Below are 23,879 nucleotides of genomic sequence, written 5' to 3'. Positions count from 1 at the left end.
TCCTCCACTGCCTTCCCGGGCCGTAGCAGAGAGCTGGCCTGGAAGAGGGGCAACCGGGACAGAATCCAGCGCCCCAACTGGGACTAGAACTCTGTGTGCCGGCGCCGCAGGCAGAGGATTAGCCTATTGAGCCACAGCGCCGGCCATGTGCTGTGTTCTTACTAGGGTTTTTGGAGTGTCTGTGGAATGACAACTTCATTTGAGAATTTGAATTGGGAAGAAAACCAGAATAGTCTCGTAAGTAAATTATACTAGCTGGTTTCTTGAGGATTTGTAGTGGTGGTGCTGATTATGTTGTGAGCTGAAAAAGTGAGAAGTTGACAGGATAATACTGTGTTATGTTTTACTTGTATTTTTCTTTCTTTCTTTTTTTTTTTTTTTTAAGATTTATTTATTTATTTGAAAGGCAGAGTCACAGAAAAGCAGAGGCAGAGAGAGAGAGAGAGAAGCCTTCCATCTGCTGGTTCAGTCCCCAACTGGCTGCAACCGCAGGAACTGGGTCGATCCAAAGCCAGGAGCTTCTTCTAGGTTTCCCATGCGGGTGCTGGGGCCAAGAACTAGGGCCATCCTCCACTGCTTTCCTAGGCTATAACAGAGAGCTGGATCGGAAGTGGAGCTGCCAGGACTTGAACTTGCATCCATATGGGATGCCAGCACTGCAGGCAGCAGCCTTACCCACTAGGCCACAGTGCTGGCCCCTGTATTTTGTTTATTTATTTATTTTTTATTTTTATTTTTTTTTAACTTTTATTTAATGAATATAAATTTCCAGTGTACAGCTTATGGATTACAATGGCTCCCCCCCCCATAACTTCCCTCCCACCCGCAACCCTCCCCTCTCCCGCTCCCTCTCCCCTTCCATTTGCATCAAGATTCATTTTCAATTCTCTTTATATACAGAAGATCAATTTAGTATAAAGATTTCAACAGTTTGCACCCACATAGAAACACAAAGTGAAACATACTGTTTGAGTACTAGTTATAGCATTAAATCACAATGTACAGCACATTAAGGACAGAGATCCCGCATGAGGAGCAAGTGCACAGTGGCTCCTGTTGTTGACCCAACAAATTGACACTCTAGTTTATGGCGCCAGTAACCACCCTAGGCTCTCGTCATGAGTTGCCAAGGCTATGGAAGCCTTCCAAGTTTGCCGACTCTGATCATATTTAGACAAGGTCATAAAAGACAGAGTGAGGATAGTAACCAATGATCCTAAGAGTGGCATTTACCAGGTTTGAACAATTATACAGCATTAAGTGGGGAAGAGGACCATCAGTACACACAGGTTGGGAGTAGAGCCATTGGTGGTAGAGTAGAGGTTATGATTACAAAGGAATGAGGCCCAAGTGCACTAGACAGGGCCTAGAACAAAGGACAGAGTCATTATTAGAGGAGCTAAGAAAGGTGCTGTCTAAGCTACAATTAAGTTTTCTGATTGAGAGGCAAATAGAACCTGATAGAAGGGGCTTGATAATAATCTGGTGGGCTTTAGGCCTTGTAAGTTAAGAGGCCCAGACCTATCTATCTCTTCACATGGGGTATATCCTAAGGGAGGTGTGAACCTCCTAGGGGAAGGCACTCTGTTGACTTTCATTACTTGGCTGGCCTGGGAGGAGAGCTGGCCAGGTAAAGGCAGGTGGCATCTCTAACAAGAAATGTACAGTTCTGCCTGCAATGTTGCTGACCCTACTTGACCATCCCCTCAGCTGCAGTGGTCACTTTGGAAGTTGGGCTGAGTGAAGGGCTTTTCAGCTTAGAGCCAATAAGATCTGTGGCTCTGACCTGGGCATCCTTTGACTCCAGGGCAGGTCCATTTCCAGTGATCCAACTCTTGGCAGAGCTGCCAGGGCTCTTCACAAGCTGACTTCTGCTAAAGCCCAGGCTTACCACATTGAAAGCCACTGCAGTGGACTGGCCTGTTGGGTCTCCTTGAGGGCAGATCACTGTACAGATCAGCCATTAATAGGCCTGCCACCCATTGCTTCTGATGCCGAGCTTTCTTTTCCTCCTGGTTTGTGTTCAAGCAGACCAGAGGATGCAAGTCAAGGGAGTGCCCAAGTCCCATCTCTAATCTTCGGTGGCCTGAACTACAAGTCTATAGTCACAGGCATGTCCTGTAGTAGTTTTGCTAAGGTAGACAATGCCCATGAGGAAAATTATATTCTCACTTTAAAACTTTCTTTCCCTTTGGTCTGAAAGGGAGGTTTTTTCTACTTACTGTATACTTCGCTGATGGCGAAGTGAATCTAGCTATGAGATTATTATTTAAGTTCTTATTTTGGCTATGCTATTGCAGAAAAATGTTAGCCATCTCTTTTATAAGGTCTAAAGATTAAATTGTGCATCCTACAGATTCCTTCATAATAGAATTAGTTTCCTACCTTGAAGAGAATAGAGAAATGAAAGAACAAGTTGGGCTTAGAATAGAGAAATGAGGGAGCAAGTCCTAGATCGCTTGCTGACAATAGCAATATCACATGAATACTTAGCAAACCGTTTCAACCATTAGATAACAACTTAAGAAAACATTTACCAGAAGGTCCAATGCCTTCTATAAATTTTAAGAATCATGTATTTGAAAACACCTCTTAAATATCTAACATGGTGTAGTTTGTTTAGCCTGTAAACTTAAGCACAACCATATAAAATGTTTTTAGTTTCTTTCTACCAACAAGTCTAAAACATATGATACACAGATTCAGGTCCCACAAATTAAAATGTATCTTTGATTGATTTTAGCAGCTTAAATTTATGGACAATCGTATCTATAAGCCATTTAAAATAAAACTCTTAATAAAATTTCCTATGTGGACATACAATATGTACACACATATAATATAGCATAATAGACCAATATAGCAATTTTAATAATAGCTTTTAAAATCTTTAACTCTTTTTGTAGATTGCCAATTGATTTGAATTGCTTTTTCTTTTTAGTAACCTCAGTTAACTATACTTTCTCTCAGTTGGTACTGTTAATACATTATTGGCTTCATCTGTTTACAGAGCCATCCCAAAGTACTGAATACAATAAAAGTGGCTGGAAAAAGTCCATAGGAACCTATAGGAGGACAGCTAAACACAGAACCAACAACGCTTTAGTTTTATGAGCAGCAGATCATATATAACTGTGGATGACAAAAGACTTTAAGTCGCCATGTTTAAAATTATAAACTCATCAACCAACAAGAGGCACTTGCTTACTTCACAGTATTTTTGAAAGCACCTGTAGGATTTTACAAGTATTTAACCCTTTAAGCCTCTGGGGCTTTCTCATTAAGATAACTATCATGTCTAATAACACAAGATCATTAGACTTTTTAATTCTCAAACATTTGTATTAATAGCATTTTCCATTATAGAAACTTAAAGTCTGGTACCACATCACATCTTGACAGTCCTTCTAATATACTCCAAATAGACTGATTAGTTGGTGTCTCTATAAGATGAGAGACATAGGTCCTTCGATTTTTTCAGTTGGGCCCAAACTGGAAAAACCAAAGTCCAGGATTTACTGGAAATTTTAGAGACCAGATTGTTTGAAACTTTGATTTTTTGAATGCCTGTCCAGAATGCCAAGAAGGCTCAAAATCCAAAATATCTGGTTGAAATAAGATTCCTTAAAATCATGACATAACATAGACCAAATTTGATCATTGTTACAAGGTGATTATTCAAATTTTTGAAAAAAGCAGATATTTAAATAACCCGTAGCTCTTAATAACAATTCAGCTGTTTTTGAACAATTAGAATTTAACAGACATCAAGAGAACATAATAGATTACTTTAACACATTGCTTTAACAGAGCATCAGAGTTTAATTCTATGTCAAAGAGAAATTGAGCTTCCTGTGATCTTTTGCTGTGAGGTTTCCTTCCTTTACCTTCTTTCATATTGGTGACCATGTTTCTGTGTTTCTGTGTGTAAGACATCTTTAAGCATCTTTTGCAGGGCAGGATGAGTGGCAACAAATTCTTTCAGTTTCTGTTTGCTATGAAAAGTCTTAATTTCACCTTCATTCACAAATGAGAGCTTTGCAGGATATAGTATTCTGGGCTGGCAGTTTTTCTCTCTTAGTACCTGGGCTATGTCTCGCCATTCCCTTCTAGCTTGTAGGGTTTCTGATGAGAAGTCTGCTGTGAGTCTAATTGGAGATCCTCTAAGAGTGATCTGACGTTTCTCTCTTGCACCTTTTAGGATCTTTTCTTTATGTTTCACTGTGGTGAGTTTGATTACAACATGTCGTGGTGAGGATCTCTTTTGGTCATGTTTATTAGGGGTTCTATAAGCTTCCTGTACTAGGATGCCTCTGTCCTTCTCCAAACCTGGGAAATTTTCTGCTAGTATCTCACTGAAAATGCCTTCTAATCCTTTCTCCCTCTCCATGCCTTCAGGAACTCCTAGAACCCGAATGTTGGGTTTTTTAATAGTATCCTGTAGATTCCCGACAATAATCTTTAGATTTCTAATTTCTTCTTCTTTTCTTTGGTTTGCCTGTTTCCTTTCCTGTTCTCTGTCTTCTAAGTCTGATATTCTCTCTTCTGCTTCGCCCATTCTGTTTTTAAGGCTCTCTAAAGCGTTTGTCATTTGATCTATTGAACTCTTCATTTCATTATGATTTCTAGTCACTATCAGAGTTTCTTGTTCCACTAGTTGTTTCATTTCATTTTGATTCCTCCTTAATATTTCACTTTCACAAGAGAGATTTTCTATCTTTTCCATTAAGGATTTCTGTAGTTCAAGAATTTGTTTTTGAGAACTTCTTAATGTTCTTATCAATTTTTTGAGATCCGCTTCTTGCATTTCTTCGATCTCATCATCTTCATAATCTTGAATTGGGGTGTCTTTTTCATTTGGGGGCATCATAGTTTCTTCCTTTTTCTTGTTAGCTTGGTTTTTGCGTTTGTTGTTTGGCATGTTGGAGATATTTGGTTTCTTCACTGTGGTGTTTTTTCTTGTTACACTATGGCTCTATATTAAGTGGACTGTCTGCTTTCAGTGGAGCCTTAGAGGCTTGAGATGAGTGTGGACTGAGAGCTGTGTTTGGTTCCTCAGGGTTGAGGGTGTGTCAAAGATGACACTCCCAGGTTAGGTGTGGTAAATCTCTCTTTCTTTTTTTGATTCAAAAGGGAAGTAATTCCGCACAGCTGAACATAATTGGAGGTAGTTAGCAGGCAAATGATATACCCACAGGAGCCAGAGATCGGAAGCTCTTTCCCAAGGACCACACAGGGAATCTCTGCTGCCCTCAGTGTGGGCTCCAATTCTCCTGCAGTCTCCCACTGGGTTGCCTAGTTAGATGCTAATCTCCTGTTATTTCACCCCTCCCCCCAGAGTCAGGTTTTTCTGTTAGGCTCAGGGCTGGTGCAGACCTGAGGTCGCCCTGCTTATGACGTATGTCCAAAATGGCGCCTGCTCTGTCTTGCTCGCCTTTGAGAGGTGAGCGGAGAGAGAGAAACTTGTGTCCGTATCAGTCACTTTTTTTATTTTTTTTCTCTCTCTTCTAGTTAGCCTGGTGAACTTTTCCCCACGGAGTTTCAAGCCTCGTTCCCTCTAGTCTCCTCTTTCCGCTTGCCTGCTGGTATCTCGGGCTATGGAGGTTCGGCTCACCTCGCGTTCCAGCGCTGGTGCGTTGAGTCTGCCGCTGGTGTCCCGAACTTGGGCTCCCATGCTCTCCACGCAGGTCCACTGTGAATCACTAGTTCCGGAAGAGTTTCCTCTGCTATTTCATCCCCTACTCTTCCTTGACCTTGCAGTATCTCCACTTATATTGAACTTTCTCTGCCCCCGGACTAAGTGTGCTCCCTGCCTATTCCGCCATAGCCCTAGTTATATTTATTTATTTTTTATTTAATTTATTTTTATTTTTTGACAGGCAGAGTGGATAGTGAGAGAGAGAGACAGAGAGAAAGGTCTTCCTTTTTGCCGTTGGTTCACCCTCCAATAGCCGCTGCGGCCGGCGCATCTCACTGATCTGAAGCCAGGAGCCAGGTTCTTCTCCTGGACTCTCATGCGGGTGCAGGGCCCAAGGACTTGGGCCATCCTCCACTGCCTTCCCGGGCCGTAGCAGAGAGCTGGCCTGGAAGAGGAGCAACCGGGACAGAATCCGGTGCCCTGACCAGGACTAGAACCTGGTGTGCCGGCGCCGCAAGGCGGAGGATTAGCCTGTTAAGCCACGGCGCCGGCCCTGTATTTTGTTTAAAAAAATCAATTAAAGAGATTTATTATTAGTTACATTTTAGGAACGTTAGCATAGTCCCCATGAGCTCATATTTGATCACATTTTCTTAAATCCAGAACTCAGTACTTACAATGGAGTTTAAAATTCAGATCCTTCTGACTCCAAAATGAACAGTCTTTCTTATTCTATACAATACTAATTTTTTTTTGCAGTGACCATGACAGCATTTTAATAAGATAACATATTCATTTAACACAGCCTTTTGAGGTATAGTTTTAGTGCTTAGTCATCCACAATCAGTATAAATAATGTTTTTTAAATTTTAATTAGTTCACCATTGGAGAAGTATTAAATCTGATCCATTAACTGACATATTGGTATGCTTGTTGGGAGAGTTGATCCATCAACTGGATGAGATTGCTCTTTGTATTGAGGATAGTAAATGCAATATGATGATGTAAGAGTTTACAGGGCATACAGATGATGTAAGAGTTTAAAAGAAATTAAGGTTGATCATTCTCAGTTGCTGCAATAGTTTTTCTCCCTGTGATTACAGGAATTTGTTTACTACATAATGATCATGTATGATTGTTGTTTTTAATCACATTTACATCTTTGCAGTGGGTTTCTCTGTTGATAGAGCAATAAAAATCTGTCCCCATCCTTTTTTTCTTTTTTCTTTTTCTGCTTTGCTTCTATAATTTGACAGTAATCTTTGTTACAGTGAAATTACCTTTTGGTCTTAACGGTGCATTGGGATGCACAGCATCTTAAAAACTCAGTACAGCAGGACACGTTGGTTTTGAAAGCTCTTCTATTCCTCGGTTTGAGGGCTTTAGGGGGTGTGGCAAAATTAAAATGTCGAGTCTGTGGGTCTGTTCAGCCTCCTGGGCGAGGAGAGCCATGGCAGGCAGTTACAGTGCATGCCCAGGCAGGAGCTGCATTGTCTGGCCTGGGAACACCACAGCTGCTGATCCTGCTGTTGTTGTCGTGTGTCACTGCCATGTGGTTTTTGATTGAAGAAAGGCTGCTGTGTTATGTCTGCCACCAGGATCTTTTAGTAATGATTAAAAATTGCTGACCTCTTTTCATATGGTTTTATTAACATCTTTTCTTATGACTATAAAGTTGAAGAGTATATTCTTGCTGAACACAGTGCTAAATGGATCATTGACCAGAAACTACAGATTTTTTATTTACAAAATAAATTTGTGAGCATCAGTTCTTTTCCAGGCAGTCTTTTCAACTTATTTGCGGTTCTTTGCTTTTTTTCCTTTTAATTTGAGCTGTCACTAAATTAATCATATTACACTTTTATTATCCTAAAGATATACCACTTTAATACAATGTTGGTTAAGGTCATTTTACACTGAGCAAAATATCTCAGCTAACTTGAGCTGTACATATTTGCATTCTTGTTTTTGAAAGGCGTTTAAAGTGGAGACTTGAAATAGCCGTGGTTGAGACTTAGTTCTGCTAACTGATTAATGTGCTGCAGTTAGCAGCTCCCTAACCAAACTCTGTATCATTTTTTTAAAACCTAAATGGTTGGAAGCCCAGCTCCCAACAATGAAATTATATATACATCTAAACCCATTTATTTTATTCAACTTGGTGAATTCCCTAGTAACTCTTAGACAGTTTAGAGCAGAAAATATAAGTTCCTGGGAGGGGGGGATACAATAAAGCAAATTCAATATTTAAAAGTTAATAATTTAAATAATTTCCTTGTTTTTACTATTTTTATGAATGTGATATCACAGCTATTTAGTTCTTTTTAAAAAGAGGATCATGCTACATTTCAGGATATAACAAAGCTCATCAAATCATTGATAGTTAAGTCTGAGTTAGTAAAATGTTCAAGTTTTATAAAAAATTTATAGACTTCCAGGTTGAGGTATAGATTTTTTTTAGTTGTTTGAAAGGCTATTTATAGTTATGTTAACTATTTACAGGTGAACACTGGTTTTTTTTTTTTTTTTAATTTTTGACAGGCAGAGTGGACAGTGAGAGAGAGAGACAGAAAGAAAGGTCTTCCTTTTGCCGTTGGTTCACCCTCCAATGGCCGCCGCGGCTGGTGCGCTGCGGCCGGCGCATCGCGCTGTTCCAATGGCAGGAGCCAGGTGCTTCTCCTGGTCTCCCATGGGGTGCAGGACCCAAGCACTTGGGCCATCCTCCACTGCACTCCCTGGCCACAGCAGAGAGCTGGCCTGGAAGAGGGGCAACCAGGACAGGATTGGTGCCCCGACCGGGACTAGAACCCGGTGTGCCGGCGCCACAAGGCGGAGGATTAGCCTAGTGAGCCGCGGCGCCGGCCAACACTGGAATTTTTTTTTTTTAATTTTTTTATTTTTATTTTTTATTTTTGACAGGCAAAGTGGACAGTGAGAGAGAGAGAAAGGTCTTCCTTTGCCGTTGGTTCACCCTCCAATGGCTGCCGCGGAGGGCGCGCTGTGGCCGGCGCACCGCGCTGATCTGAAGGCAGGAGCAAGGTGCTTCTCCTGGTTTCCCATGGGGTGCAGGGCCCAAGCACTTGGGCCATCCTCCACTGCACTCCCTGGCCACAGCAGAGAGCTGGCCTGGAAAAGGGGCAACCGGGACAGGATCGGTGCCCAGACTGGGACTAGAACACGGTGTGCCGGCGCCACAAGGCGGAGGATTAGCCTAATGAGCCGCGGCGCCGGCCAACACTGGAATTTTTTTTTTTCCTTTTTTTTTTAACTTTTATTTAATGAATATAAATTTCCAGTGTACAGCTTATGGATTACAATGGCTTCCCCCTCCCATTACTTCCTCCCACCCACAATCCTCCCCTCTCCCACTCCCTCTCCCCTTCCATTCACATCAAGATTCATTTTCAATTCTCTTTATATACAGAAGATCAATTTAGTATAAAGATTTCAACAGTTTGCACCCACATAGAAACACAAAGTGAAACATACTGTTTGAGTACTAGTTATAGCATTAAATCACAATGTACAGCACATTAAGGACAGAGATCCCGCATGAGGAGCAAGTGCACAGTGGCTCCTGTTGTTGACCCAACAAATTGACACTCTAGTTTATGGTGCCAGTAACCACCCTAGGCTCTCGTCATGAGTTGCCAAGGCTATGGAAGCCTTCCAAGTTTGCTGACTCTGATCATATTTAGACAAGGTCATAAAAGACAGAGTGAGGATAGTAACCAATGATCCTAAGAGTGGCATTTACCAGGTTTGAACAATTATACAGCATTAAGTGGGGAAGAGGACCATCAGTACACAGAGGTTGGGAGTAGAGCCATTGGTGGTAGAGTAGAGGTTATGATTACAAAGGAATGAGGCCCAAGTGGACTAGACAGGGTCTAGAACAAAGGACAAAGTCATTATTAGAGGAGCTAAGAAAGGTGCTGTCTAAGCTACAATTAAGTTTTCTGATTGAGAGGCAAATAGAACCTGATAGAAGGGGCTTGATAATAATCTGGTGGGCTTTAGGCCTTGTAAGTTAAGAGGCCCAGACCTATCTATCTCTTCACATGGGGTATATCCTAAGGGAGGTGTGAACCTCCTAGGGGAAGGCACTCTGTTGACTTTCATTACTTGGCTGGCCTAGGAGGAGAGCTGGCTAGGTAAAGGCAGGTGGCATCTCTAACAAGAAATTTACAGTTCTGCCTGCAATGTTGCTGACCCTACTTGACCATCCCCTCAGCTGCAGTGGTCACTTTGGAAGTTGGGCTGAGTGAAGGGCTTTTCAGCTTAGAGCCAATAAGATCTGTGGCTCTGACCTGGGCATCCTTTGACTCCAGGGCAGGTCCATTTCCAGTGATCCAACTCTTGGCAGAGCTGCCAGGGCTCTTCACAAGCTGACTTCTGCTAAAGCCCAGGCTTACCACATAGAAAGCCACTGCAGTGGACTGGCCTGTTGGGTCTCCTTGAGGGCAGATCACTGTACAGATCAGCCATTAGTAGGCCTGCCACCCATTGCTTCTGATGCCGAGCTTTCTTTTCCTCCTGGTTTGTGTTCAAGCAGACCAGAGGATGCAAGTCAAGGGAGTGCCCAAGTCCCATCTCTAATCTTCGGTGGCTTGAACTGCAAGTCTATAGTCACAGGCATGTCCTGTAGTAGTTTTTCTAAGGTAGACAATGCCCATGAGGAAAATTATATTCTCACTTTAAAACTTTCTTTCCCTTTGGTCTGAAAGGGAGGTTTTTTCTACTTACTGTATCCTTCGCTGATGGCGAAGTGAATCTAGCTATGATATTACTATTTAAGTTCTTATTTTGGCTATGCTATTACAGAAAAATGTTAGCCATCTCTTTTATAAGGTCTAAAGATTAAATTGTACGTCCTACAGATTCCTTCATAATAGAATTAGTTTCCTACCTTGAAGAGAATAGAGAAATGAAAGAACAAGTTGGGCTTAGAATAGAGAAATGAGGGAGCAAGTCCTAGATCGCTTGCTGACAATAGCAATATCACATGAATACTTAGCAAACCGTTTCAACCATTAGATAACAACTTAAGAAAACATTTACTAGAAGGTCCAATGCCTTCTATAAATTTTAAGAATCATGTATTTGAAAACACCTCTTAAATATCTAACATGGTGTAGTTTGTTTAACCAGTAAACTTAAGCACAACCATATAAAATGTTTTTAGTTTCTTTCTACCAACCAGTTTAAAACATATGATACACAGATTCAGGTCACACAAATTAAAATGTATCTTTGATTGATTTTAGCAGCTTAAATTTATGGACAATCTTATCTATAAGCCATTTAAAATAAAACTCTTAATAAAATTTCCTATGTGGACATACAATATGTACACACATATAACATAGCATAATAGACCAATATAGCAATTTTAATAATAGCTTTTAAAATCTTTAACTCTTTTTGTAGATTGCCAATTGATTTGAATTGCTTTTTGTTTTTAGATTACTTTAACACATTGCTTTAACAGAGCATCAGAGTTTAATTCTATGTCAAAGAGAAATTGAGCTTCCTGTGATCTTTTGCTGTGAGGTTTCCTTCCTTTACCTTCTTTCATATTGGTGACCATGTTTCTGTGTTTCTGTGTGTAAGACATCTTTAAGCATCTTTTGCAGGGCAGGATGAGTGGCAACAAATTCTTTCAGTTTCTGTTTGCTATGAAAAGTCTTAATTTCACCTTCATTCACAAATGAGAGCTTTGCAGGATATAATATTCTGGGCTGGCAGTTTTTCTCTCTTAGTACCTGGGCTATATCTCGCCATTCCCTTCTAGCTTGTAGGGTTTCTGATGAGAAGTCTGCTGTGAGTCTAATTGGAGATCCTCTGAGAGTAATGTGGCGTTTCTCTCTTGCACATTTTAGGATCTTTTCTTTATGTTTCACTGTGGTGAGTTTGATTACAACGTGTCGTGGTGAGGATCTCTTTTGGTCATGTTTATTAGGGGTTCTATAAGCTTCCTGTACTAAGATGCCTGTGTCCTTCTCCAAACCTGGGAAATTTTCTGCTAGTATCTCACTGAAAATGCCTTCTAATCCTTTCTCCCTCTCCATGCCTTCAGGAACTCCTAGAACCCGAATGTTGGGTTTTTTAATAGTATCCTGTAGATTCCCGACAATAATCTTTAGATTTCTAATTTCCTCTTCTTTTCTTTGGTTTGCCTGTTTCCTTTCCTGTTCTCTGTCTTCTAAGTCTGATATTCTCTCTTCTGCTTCGCCCATTCTGTTTTTAAGGCTCTCTAATGTGTTTGTCATTTGATCTATTGAGTTCTTCATTTCATTGTGGTTTTTTGTCACTATCATAGTTTCATGTTCTACTAGTTGTTTCATTTCATTTTGATTCCTCCTTAATATTTCATTTTCACGAGAGAGATTTTCTATCTTTTCCATTAAGGATTTCTGTAGTTCAAGAATTTGTTTTTGAGAACTTCTTAATGTTCTTATCAATTTTTTGAGATCCGCTTCTTGCATTTCTTCGATCTCATCATCTTCATAATCTTGAATTGGGGTGTCTTTTTCATTTGGGGGCATCATAGTTTCTTCCTTTTTCTTGTTAGCTTGGTTTTTGCGTTTGTTGTATGGCATGTTGGAGATATTTGGTTTCTTCACTGTGTTGTTTTTTCTTGTTACACTATGGCTCTATATTAAGTGGACTGTCTGCTTTCGGTGGAGCCTTAGAGGCTTGAGATAAGTGTGGACTGAGAGCTGTGTTTGGTTCCTCAGGGTTGAGGGTGTGTCAAAGATGACACTCCCAGGTTAGGCGTGGTAAATCTCTCTCCTTTTTTTTTTTTTTTTTTTTTTTTTTTTGATTTAAAAGGGAAGTAATTCCACACAGCTGAACATAATTGGAGGTAGTTAGCAGTCGAATGATATACCCACAGGAGCCAGAGATCGGAAGCTCTTTCCCAAGGACCACACAGGGAATCTCTGCTGCCCTCAGTGTGGGCTCCAATTCTCCTGCAGTCTCCCACTGGATTGCCAAATTAGATCCTAATCTCCTGTTATTTTACCCCTCCCCCCAGAGTCAGGTTTTTCTGCTAGGCTCAGGGCCGGTGCAGACCTGAGGTCGGATTAGCCTAGTGAGCCGCGGCGCCGGCCAACACTGGAATTTTTTTTTTTTAATTTTTTAATTTTTATTTTTTATTTTTGACAGGCAAAGTGGACAGTGAGAGAGAGAGAAAGGTCTCCCTTTGCCGTTGGTTCACCCTCCAATGGCCGCTGCGGTAGGCGCGCTGTGGCCGGCGCACCGCGATGATCCTATGGCAGGAGCCAGGGGCTTCTCCTGGTCTCCCATGGGGTGCAGGACCCAAGCACTTGGGCCATCCTCCACTGCACTCCCTGGCCACAGCAGAGAGCTGGCCTGGAAGAGGGGCAACCGGGTATTTTTTGTAACTTCTCATTTAGATGTGTTAAGTATTTCTCCTGTATGGAAATCATACCACTTTAGTTTGCTTATTTTAATTTAATGACTTGTTTTTTCAAAATGTGAAAGTGAACTGTAGGCAATTTCTGAATTATATCACTTCAAATTTGTTGAGTCTGAATTAGGGATTATTTCAGTATTTCATAGCTCTGGGAAAGTTTTTGTGTTTGTTTCCCCAAATGCCTGAGATGGCAAGAGCTGAGCCCAGGACCAGGACTGCTTCTCGGGGTCTGCATTAGCAGGAAACTGGATTCAGGAGTTGGAGCTAAGTATCAAACCCAGGTCCTCTTATGTGGGATACAGGCATCTTAACCACTAGATTAAACATCTGCCCCTGGGGGACATTTTATTGTTTTGATTTCTTTAGCATGTATTTCAGTACAATATATATTTTTTGGTGTTTTGAATCTTACATTAACTTTCAAAATATATTTGAAGAGAACAGTAACCAGCTATATAAAATATAATGTACTAGTCGTAATCCAGTAAATAATATGTGAAACTCAGTTTCACAATTTCTGGGGGTGTGTGTGAACACTTATTTTGAAACATAGTCATATACAATACAGAGAAGCATGTTTATAAATATGTAGTTTAAAGAATAACAAGAATAATTTTCCACTGCCATTTCTCTTCATCACCATTCCATGAGTTAAAAAGAGTATCATTAGTGCTATTTTATTTAGCTGTTGTCTATTAATTTATTTGCTTATTTGGAAAATTTGCTATTTATGTGAAAGGTAGACTTACAGAAGAGAGAGATAGAGATAGAGAGAGAGAGAGACAGAGAGAGAGAGAGAGTGGGAGCACTTGCTTCTGCTGGTTCACTCCCCAAATGACTATAGCAGAGCTGGGCCAGACCAAAGCCAGGAGCCTAGAACTCCATCTGGGTATTCCATGTAGATGCAGGATTCCAAGCACTTGGGCCATCTTCTGCTGTTTTCTTAGGCACATTAAGAGGGAGCTATTTTAGGAGTGGAGCAGCTGGGACTTGAACTGGTGCCCATATAGCAATGCCAGCATTGCAGGCGGCATATACTACACGGATACCTTTCTGTGCTTTGTCTTTTACTTATGGCATTCTGTCCATAGCAAAAGATAGTATACTTCTTTGTTTTTTCTTTCCCACTTAACAGATAGTGCCACTCCCATATTGATGGATAATTGTGATTTTCCATATAAATAATGCTATGATGAATAGTGTTGTGCGTGTATTTATATTTCTGTAAAGGAGATTGCTAGAACAACCAATATATACATTGATAATTTCGATTTATCAAATTGCCCTCCATAGGTAGGGGTTACATAATTTTCACTTTTTAAAAAAATATTTATTGTTTGAAAGGTGGAGTGACAGAGGAGGACACACACACACACACACAGATCTTCTACCTGCTGGTTCATTCCCTAAGTGGGCCAGGCCAAAGACCAGCCTGACACTCCATTGGGGTCTCCTAAACTCCATGTGAGTGGCAAGGTGGTCCATCTTCCACTGCTTTCCCAGGCGCATTAGCAGGGAGCTGAACGAGAAGTAGAACAGCCTAGACTCTAGTCAGTGCTAATATGGGATTCAGGCATTGACAATGGCAGCTTAAACCACTATGCCACAATGCCTCTATCCAGATGGACCAGACCAAAACCAGGAGCCAGGAACTCATTCAGGTTTTTCACATGGGTGATAGGGGCCAAGCACTGTCCCATCCTCTTTGCTTTCCCAGACACATTAGCAGGGAGATGGATCAGAAGTGAAGCACCTGGAACTCAAACTGGTACTCTGATATGGTATGCTGGTGTTGTGGCCTAACCTGTGGTGATTGGCATCCCATATAGGCACCAGTTTGATTCCTAGCACTCCAACCCAGCTCTCTGCTAATGTGCCTGGGAAAGCAACAGAAGATGGCCCAAGTGCTTGGACACCTGCACCTACATGGAATACCAGATGGAGTTCTGGCTCCTGGCTTCTGTCTGGCCCAGCCTAGGCTGTTGAGGCCATCTGGGGAGTGAGCCAGCAAATAGAAGATTCTTCCCTCCCTCCCTCCCTCCCTCCCTTCCTTCCTTCCTTCTTTTCTTCCTCCCTCTTTCTTTCTCTCTCTCTTTCTTTCTCCCTCTCTTTCCCTCCCTCTCTCTTTCTCCCTTTCCCTCCTTCCATTCCTTCCCTCCTTCCTTCCTTCCTCTCTATCTCTGTCTTTCCCTCTCTCTCCCTCCTTCCCTCCCTCTCTCCCTCTGTCTCAGTAACTCTTATAAATCTTTTAAAAAAATCATAGAGTTCCAGTTTAATAGCTTCTTCTATATTATGAAGTTTTCTTCATAGACAAGAAATTTCCTATTGTCAGTTTGTCACCTTTTCTTTCCTGATTAAAGAGTGCCATTGTAAGAGAAGGAGGGTGGAAAGTACGAGGGAGAAGGAATAAGCTTAGCTTAAGCCAGTAAGCAAAATGAAACTAGGCTGCTTGCTTTTTGTACTATAAAAATACTTTAAACCCAAGGGAGAGCAGAAACAGAAATTTTGACTCTTGCTTGGGGGAATTTGGCACTAAAGCATTATTCATTCATGACATTTTAGAACTGGAATGACATTTTAAAATTCAGACATTTTATTCTCAGATGAGAAAATGCAACACAAATTGTACCCTGCTGTTTCTGAAAGTCATTTTTAAAAGAAGATATGGCCTGCAATAACTATTACTAATCAAATTCTATTACCTTTGTTTTATAGAGAATACAAGCTAGCATTCTAAAGGCATTTAACAACCCAACTACTAAAACTGCTGATGATGCAACTAGAAAAAAGGTCAAAGGTATGTTGACTTTTTTTTTTTTTTTTTTTTTACAGGTAGAGTGGATAGTGAGAGAGACAAAGAGAAAGGTCTTCCTTTTTGCCGTTGGTTCACCCTCCAATGGCCGCTGCGGCTGGCGCATCGTGCTGATGCAAAGCCAGGAGCCAGGTGCTTCTCCTGGTCTGCCATGCGGGTGCAGGGCCCAAGGACTTGGGCCATCCTCCACTGCCTTCCTGGGCCATAGCAGAGAGCTGGCCTGGAAGAGGAGCAACCGGGACAGAATCCGGTGCCCTGACCAGGACTAGAACCTGGTGTGCCAGCGCCACAAGGCGGAGGATTAGCCTGTTAAGCCACAGCGCCAGCCGATATGTTGACTTTTTAACTGTCAAGACTTTTTTTCTAGAAGAAAATATTACATTCCTTTCAGGGGAGAAAAAAGAACTTGAGCATTATTTGAACCAATTCTCTAAAGTGGTGGCCTTAGAAAGTACTTACTCCACCAGCTGCAAGATCTTTTAGTGGGTTATAGAAAGAAAATACGAGAATGTATTCATGTGAATTTTAAATAATAAAACTAACATCAAATACAAATTGACCCTGATGTCCTTTTGTGGGTCTTCTAAGGGAGATTTGACAGGTTGTTGAAAGTAGTATTGTAGTATTGTTGTATTGTTTTGGAGCTAACAAGTTCTTGTGGATTCATAGACATTATCTAGTTTTAATTAGACAAATTGCTTAATTGCTTCAAATACTCCTGCAAAGAAACTGTTTATTGAAGAGAGTATAGTTTGCCTACTCATAGATTTTGCTGTTCATCAATCTAAATATGAAATAAAACAATGATTATCTAATAAATGCTCATCATTTGCATTGATCAGTTTTGCTGCATGGGTTTATATCCTATGATATTACCAAGTTACCTTATCTTAAATGTATGTTCTAAATAAAAATATTATTGTATGAATTTTGTCTTTTTTCTAACATTTTTAGTTTTATAATTTACATAATATTTATTATTTAGAAACAAATATACCTACATTGTTGTACAGTCTAAAACTGTAATATAGGTAAGGGTTCAAGATCTTTAAAGATAAAGATTTTTGTGTGCTCTTTGTTGTTTTGTGTTGAGATAGCGCCATCTACTGCATGTTAAGAACAAAAACCCAGTTTTTCTTTCTGTTCTTTCCAGTTTTCAAACCTCTTCTCTTTTTCATCCCTTTATAGTTATTAACAAAGAACATTAATTTACTGTAGTGTTTTAAAATAACTATAATAATTAATACATCTTAAAACTGATATATGTTAATATGTCTGTTTTGTTATTCAGTGCTTCAAATAATGTTTTAAACAATTTTAAATGTTCAAATGAAACTTATGACAGAAGCCCTAAAAGGCTTGAAAAGAAGTTTGAAAGGGGGTGAGATTTGTTAATATGCTTTCTGTCCCATGGCTTACTGTGGAATTTTTCAATTTTACTAATAAATGTGGAACAGGATATCTGCCTATTCAAATCAGTTTCAAGTAAACAGAAAATAGCTGTTATATTGCTGGATGGTTGATTTATTTTTTGCATTAAAAAGTATGATTTTTACAGCATATGGAAAAGAAGGTGTGAAAATGAACTTCATAGATCGGATCTTTATTGGTGAACTAACTAGCACAGTAATGTGTGAAGAATGTGCAAATGTAGGTACTATGGAATTCACTTCAACTTGGAGTAGATTACAACCACATTTTTATTTTCTTTCATATATGATAATCAGCAGTCATTTTTAAAATTTGCAACAGGTGACTACAAAATAATTCTTGAAAGCATTGTATCTTTTACTTGCAGAAAGTGAATGTGATTAATTTATTATTGCTATTCAAGTAAATGCATTTATGCATGTGACTTATTTTTCACCTTGACATACCTGTGAGATGTTTTTAACCTATCTTAATATGACACAATTCGTTAGCTTTCTGTTTGGATTGAAATTGGAGAATAACTTAAGAGAATGATTGTGTTGTATTACAAGGACCAAAATGCAATGCCAATAGAAATAATTTAGGTACCACTAAGGGCGATTCAATCACATTTGACTAAAAGTTATATGAGTAGTTAAGGTTTGTGTTTATGTGTGTATGGACTTGGCTCATCTTTGAATTCAGTGATAAGTTTTATTTTGAATGACATCTTTGACAGCTTAAAGGTGTATACATTTTTATAGGTTTTTTAATTGCTTGGTAAGGAAGGAATATTTCTGAAAATGGCTTGAAGTATGATAAACTTAAATTTCAGATTTTCATGGTACAAGAAAAAAATATATCCACTTTCTTATTCCAGATTATGGAGCACTTTCTGTCCTCTCTAGTTTTGTAAAAATAGGATTATAAACTTTTTCCCCTTCAAGCCTGTCACATTCAGGCACAGAATATGTCAACATGACTGCTAAAATTTCCAGGATAGTCAACATAGCTGATTTCTCCAACATAAAGTAGAATGTATCTTTAAAATAGAATTATCATAAGGTATCTACAAAACACAGTATCTCTAATTTTTTTCAAGGCTTTTTCTTAGCATTTCATATTTTATTTAACTTAAAATTTTAAGTTGCCTGTAAAATTTATGTTCTTTGATACTTTACAAAACTACAAGAATATATTAGAATTCTAACTGAAGTTCTCATCTGTTTTCTTTTTAAGATCTCTACCATGAAAGATCCTTTCATTGATATTTCCCTTCCTATAATAGAAGAAAGGGTAAGGAAATAAAACTAAGTGGAGCTTTTGTGAAGAATATTTATTCTTTCATTTATAGTATTTAATCATAGGATGATTGTATTATCAAATATCTTACTCTTTTTCTTTCAGCATTTAATTTAGTTTGGTATGTTTCACATTGGGGTTTGTGTATGAATGCATAAAGTATGATATAGTTTTAATTCTCAAGGAATTTAAACCCTTGTGCTTTATATGAGGAGATGTCAAAAGGTTCATGAAAAAGTTGAATTTGAAGATGAGTTTATTTTGGTGCAAAAATTTTTTGAGGAGTGAACATGTGATACCGTGGTTAAATTGCCACATGGGATGCTTGCATCACATATCAGAGTGCTTGTTTGAAGTCCAAGCTATGCCACTTTCTTCTTTTTATAGAAAGCTTTGATTTAATAAATATAAATTTCATAAGTACAACTTTTGGATTATAGCAGTTCTTCCTCCCATACCCGCCATCCCACCCCCAGACCATCCCACCTCTCCCATCCCATTCTTCATCAAGATTCATTTTTAATTATCTTTATATACAGAAGATCAACTTTATACTAAGTAAAGATTTCAACAGTTTGTACCCACACAGACACAATAAATATAAAGTAATGTTTGAAGACTAGTTTTACCGTTAATTCGCATAGTACAGCACATTAAGGATAGAGATGCTACATGTGGAGTAAGTGCACAGTGACTCCTGTTGTTCATTTAACAATTGACACTCCTATTTATGATGGCAGTGATCACCTGAGGCTCTTGTCATGAGCTGCCAAGGCTATGTAAGCCTCTTGAGTCCACAAACTCCGACATTATTTAGACAAGGCCATTATCAAAGTGGAAGTTCTCTCCTCCCCTGAGAAAGGTAGCTCCTTCTTTGATGGCCCCTTCTTTCCACCGAATCTCACAGATTTTTCATGTAGGTCATTTTTTGCCACAGTGTCTTAGCTTTCCAAGCCTGAAATGCTCTCATGGACTTTTTAGCCAGATCTGAATGCCTTAAGGGCTGGTTCTGAGGCCAGAATGCTGTTTAGGGCATTTGTCATTCTATGAGTCTTCTGGGTGGCCTGCTTTCCATGTTGGATCATTCTCTCCTTTTTAATTCTATCAATTATTATTAGCAGACACTTGGTCTTACTTATGTGATCCCTTTGACACTTAATCCTATCTTTATGATCAGTTATGAACTTAAACTGAGCATTTTAACTAGTAAGATGGCATTGGTACCTGCCCACTTAATGCGATTTGGAGTCCCAGCTGTGCCACTTTCAATCTAGCTTCTTGCTAACATGCCCTACCACCCACATGGGAGAACTAGATTGAGTTCTGGGCTTCTAGCTTCTGTCTGGCCCAGTCCTAGATTTTGCAGTCATTTGGGAATGAACCCGGGGATTAAAGATCTTTCTCCATCTGTCTGTCTTTTAAATAAAATTAAAATAATAAAAAATTGAAATCCATACAGTATTTTAAAAAATTATTTACATTTTCATGAGCTTTTTGAAGTTCTCTTCTATTTTGAGTATTAAGAAAATTATATTTCAAGTATATTGAGAATTCTAAAAAGTTGATGTCCAAGATTTATTTACTAAACAAACTTCGTGTTATATACATGGCATCTACATAGGTTTCAAAGCCTGTGCTTGTGGGAAGAATGAGTAAATACAGAAGTTCACAGGAAAGAGATCATGATCAGTACAGTAGCACGGTTACTATGGAAAATACTCAGCAACCCAGACCTGCCAAGAAATATTCTTCTTCTAAAGATAAGGTAAAACTGTGAGCATTTGTCAGACAACTGCTTTTTAATGAAAAAAAAAAAAAAAAAAAACTCAAGCATACATCAAAGTAGAGAAAATAGTACAGTGAACTTCCTTGTACCCATTTCACAGTAAAAATTATCAACTCATAGATAATCATCCTTTTGCTGTGTCTATCCTGCATTTTATTCTTTCCCATCCCAGATTATTTTGAAATAAATCTCAAATATATACTTCAAGGTACATCTGTAAAAGTAAATACTCTTTTAGCAATATAACCATAGTACCATTAGCACATCTAAAAGGTTAATAACTTCTTAATATCACCAAGTATTCAGTCATTATTTAAATTCCTGCAATTGTCTTGTAAATACTTGGCTTTTGTTTTGCTTTTGATTTTTGTTTTAAGATTTATTTTATTTTATTATTAAGATTTTATTTATTTCCTTGAGAGGTAGAGTTACAGGCAGTGAGAGGGAGAGACAGAGAGAAAGGTCTTCCTTTCACTCCCCAAATGGCCACAACGGCTGGAGCTGTGCCGATCCGAAGCCAGGAGCCAAGTGCCTCCTCCCAGTTTCCTAGCGGGTCCAGAGGCCTAAGGACTTGGGCCTTCTTCCACTGCTTTCCCAGGCCATAGCAGAGAGCTGGATTGGAAGAAGAGCAGTGGGACTAGAACTGGTGCCCATATGGGATGCTGGCGCCGCAGGCGGAGGATTAATCTAGTATGCCACGGCACCAGCCCCTTTTAAGATTTATTTTATTTGAAAGGCAGAGTTACTGAGAGAGAGACCTTCCATCTGCTGGTTCACTCTAGTGTGATTTTCCTTATTTTGAACTTGATTTTATCTCTGTAATGTGTTATCAAGGAAACAAAGTGGATACTATTTATTTTGGTCAAAAAGCAGTGATTGGGCAAACTAAAGACTAGCTACAAATAAAATATTGCCTTCCAGATTTATGCAGCCAGGCAATACTATGTTCTAATAGTTTGTGGTTTATCTCTCTTAGCTTTTAGTTTGTTTTAAAATAGTACATTTTCTTTACCGAATCAAAATTTTGAAATATTTGTTATTAGTTGTCTTTGAATAAGCAGTTCACTAAACAAAATATTTTTCCCACGTACATTTAATTATAATTATGGCTATAGATAAAGTAGTCATAATTTCTTCAGTTTCAGTGTGAACATATAACTTGTAGTAACAGAATACAAGATCTAGTACAGATCTTCTAATTGGTTGTATGGATCTAAACAAGATGTTCTAGTTTCTGCCTTCACCAAATGGATAATAATACTTTTCTTAGACCTACTTTGTAGATAAGCAGACATAGATCAAAGCAGCACATTTTCAATGTTTAAAAATCAACAGGTAAGGACTGGCGCTGTGGCGTAGAGGGCTAAGCCTCTGCCTGTGGCGTCTGCATCCCGTATGAGCAGTGGTTCAAGTCCTGGCTGCTCCTCTTCTGATCCAGCTCTCTGCTTTTGGCCTAGGAAGGCAGTAGAAGATGTCCCAAGTGCTTGGGCCCCTGGACCCACTTGGGAGAAGCTCCTGGGTCCTGGCTTCGGATTAGCCCAGTTCTGTTCATTGTGGACTTTAGGGGAGTGAACCAGAGGGTAAAAGATCTCTCTCTGTCTCTCCCTGTCTCTCCCTGTGACTCTGCCTCTCAAATCAATAAATAAGATCTTTGAAAAAAAAATCAAAAGGTAGGGAAATGCTTATGGTTAAATAGGCTCCCTGTTAGCCCTGTTCTCTTCCCCACACACTGTTGTTAGTTTCCTGTGTAAAGGGTCACTTTTAAATTTCAACTATTTGCTAGTGTATCATTTGTTGTTCTCAGCATAGGTATGTTTAAGAAACAGGTCTCAGAGCAACAGTATTCATTCAGTAAGTGTGAAATGGCTACATGAGACTTAATGGCATTTATTTTCAATAAGGTCACAAAGAGTCTTTTCTCTGAAAACACTGTCAACTTACAGAATCAACAAATTCATGACAGAAAACGTCAAAGAAAACTCTTACCCGCAGAAGAAAAAAACATTTTCACATACCAGAAAAACGCGGACTTGGACATGGATGGCACTCCTTCACTGTCTGCCAGCGCAATGAGTCCGAACGAAAGCCCCACCGATGGCAGCGGAAAAGAAGCCAGCTGTTCTGAGAGCAGTGTTGAGGCCGACAGTGAGGCCTCTGAGTCGGAAAGCGCTTCCAAGCAGGCGGGGCGGTGCAGATCCCGCGGCAGGCCCTGTGCACTCACAGATGGGTGCCTGCCCGGTCCACCCGCAGGTACACTGCCATCCACTAAGGAGACCGACAGTGGTGATGAAGCAGTGGCTAACGCCATTTCTGAACTTTGTCTGAGCAGCCCTGAAATTGGAGATGGAGATTCAGACAGAGAAAAGCAGCCACTTAGTATTCCAAATAAGTTAGGTTTTGCAAGGAAGGAGTACGTGAGACCTCACAGTCCCCAGCATGCTTTTCAGACCCTCTCTCAGAGCTACATCACTACTTCCAAAGAATGTTCAGTTCAGTCCTGTCTCTACCAGTTTACGTCTATGGAATTACTTATGGGGAATAACAAGCTTCTGTGTGAGAACTGTACTGAAAAGAAGCAGAGGTACCCAAAGGAAATCAATTCTGCGGGTACGTATTTACCTTAATTTTCCTTTCTTTTTTTATGGCTTCAGTATCTGATAATCAGTGACTTACGCTTTACGGATTCCAAGTAAAAGAACCCGGGAGCCTTGTCTCCATACTTGAACTACTCAGACCAGGGGTTGTCTTCTTTGTGTCATTGCCTTAGCACTTGAAGACACTGGGTGCAGGAGATAGTAGCTTTTTGTTGGAATAAATTGAAGAGCAGGAAGCATACATCTCTGCCTTGAAAAGGAAAATCCTCATACTCTTATTTGAGGGAAGTAAATCTTAACAGTAGAAATATTCCCAGCACTTAGAATTGTTTCACTAGTGATCAGTGATGAGATCTCCTCAATCTGCTGTCAGCTCAACAGAAGATACAAATCTGAAGATTTTAGATGATTACTTATTGTGAGGCTGGCAGAACAATGACAGTGTGTAGCTAGCCTCATAATAAGTAATCATCTATCTTTGAGTGGGTCTGTCCTTCCAGTGTCACCAAGTCCCTAGATATCAAGGCATCAGCACAGATATGCTCAATTTACTAGTAATTTAAGAAATAACCAATTGAGAGAAGAAATACCAATTTACATTAATCCAGGTTAAATATGCAATTGGCCATATCCAAATCCTATGATAAATCCTTTCAACAAATACTTATTAAAATTCACCATGATATTCCTTCTCACTTTGCTGAAACAGGAAATACACCCAAGTTTTTTACCTATAGATGTGCTTCTGGCTAGAGGACATTTACATAAGTTACTACTAATCTGTTTTTCAGCTTCCAAAAACACCTTTATTTTCTTTCAAGTGGAGTTTTGGAAAGCAGTAAAGGAAGTAAGGAGTAGAGAAGTTCACTAACTTTAACATTACAAAAATGTGATGT

The 23,879-nt window shown here is 39.6% G+C and overlaps 1 protein-coding gene across 7 annotated transcripts in view; it reads left to right on the top strand.

The window, feature by feature from the left end:
• USP45 (ubiquitin specific peptidase 45) overlaps positions 1-23,879 on the top strand; it is a 77,619-nt gene that overhangs the window by 42,514 nt on the left and 11,226 nt on the right. For 6 of the 7 annotated variants that reach the window (XM_062186540.1, XM_062186543.1, XM_062186539.1 and 3 more), the window contains 5 exons: positions 15,795-15,876; positions 17,450-17,541; positions 18,541-18,597; positions 20,225-20,368; positions 22,291-22,996. In XM_062186540.1, the coding sequence (XP_062042524.1) occupies positions 15,795-15,876; positions 17,450-17,541; positions 18,541-18,597; positions 20,225-20,368; positions 22,291-22,996 (1,081 nt within the window). The remainder of the gene's footprint in view (positions 1-15,794; positions 15,877-17,449; positions 17,542-18,540; positions 18,598-20,224; positions 20,369-22,290; positions 22,997-23,879) is intronic. The other variant, XM_062186544.1, reaches the window with a different exon arrangement.

Source organism: Lepus europaeus, chromosome 3 (genome assembly GCF_033115175.1).
Source record: "Lepus europaeus isolate LE1 chromosome 3, mLepTim1.pri, whole genome shotgun sequence".
NCBI classification, from domain to species: domain Eukaryota; kingdom Metazoa; phylum Chordata; class Mammalia; order Lagomorpha; family Leporidae; genus Lepus; species Lepus europaeus.
This window is presented reverse-complemented; position numbering and strand designations above follow the sequence as displayed.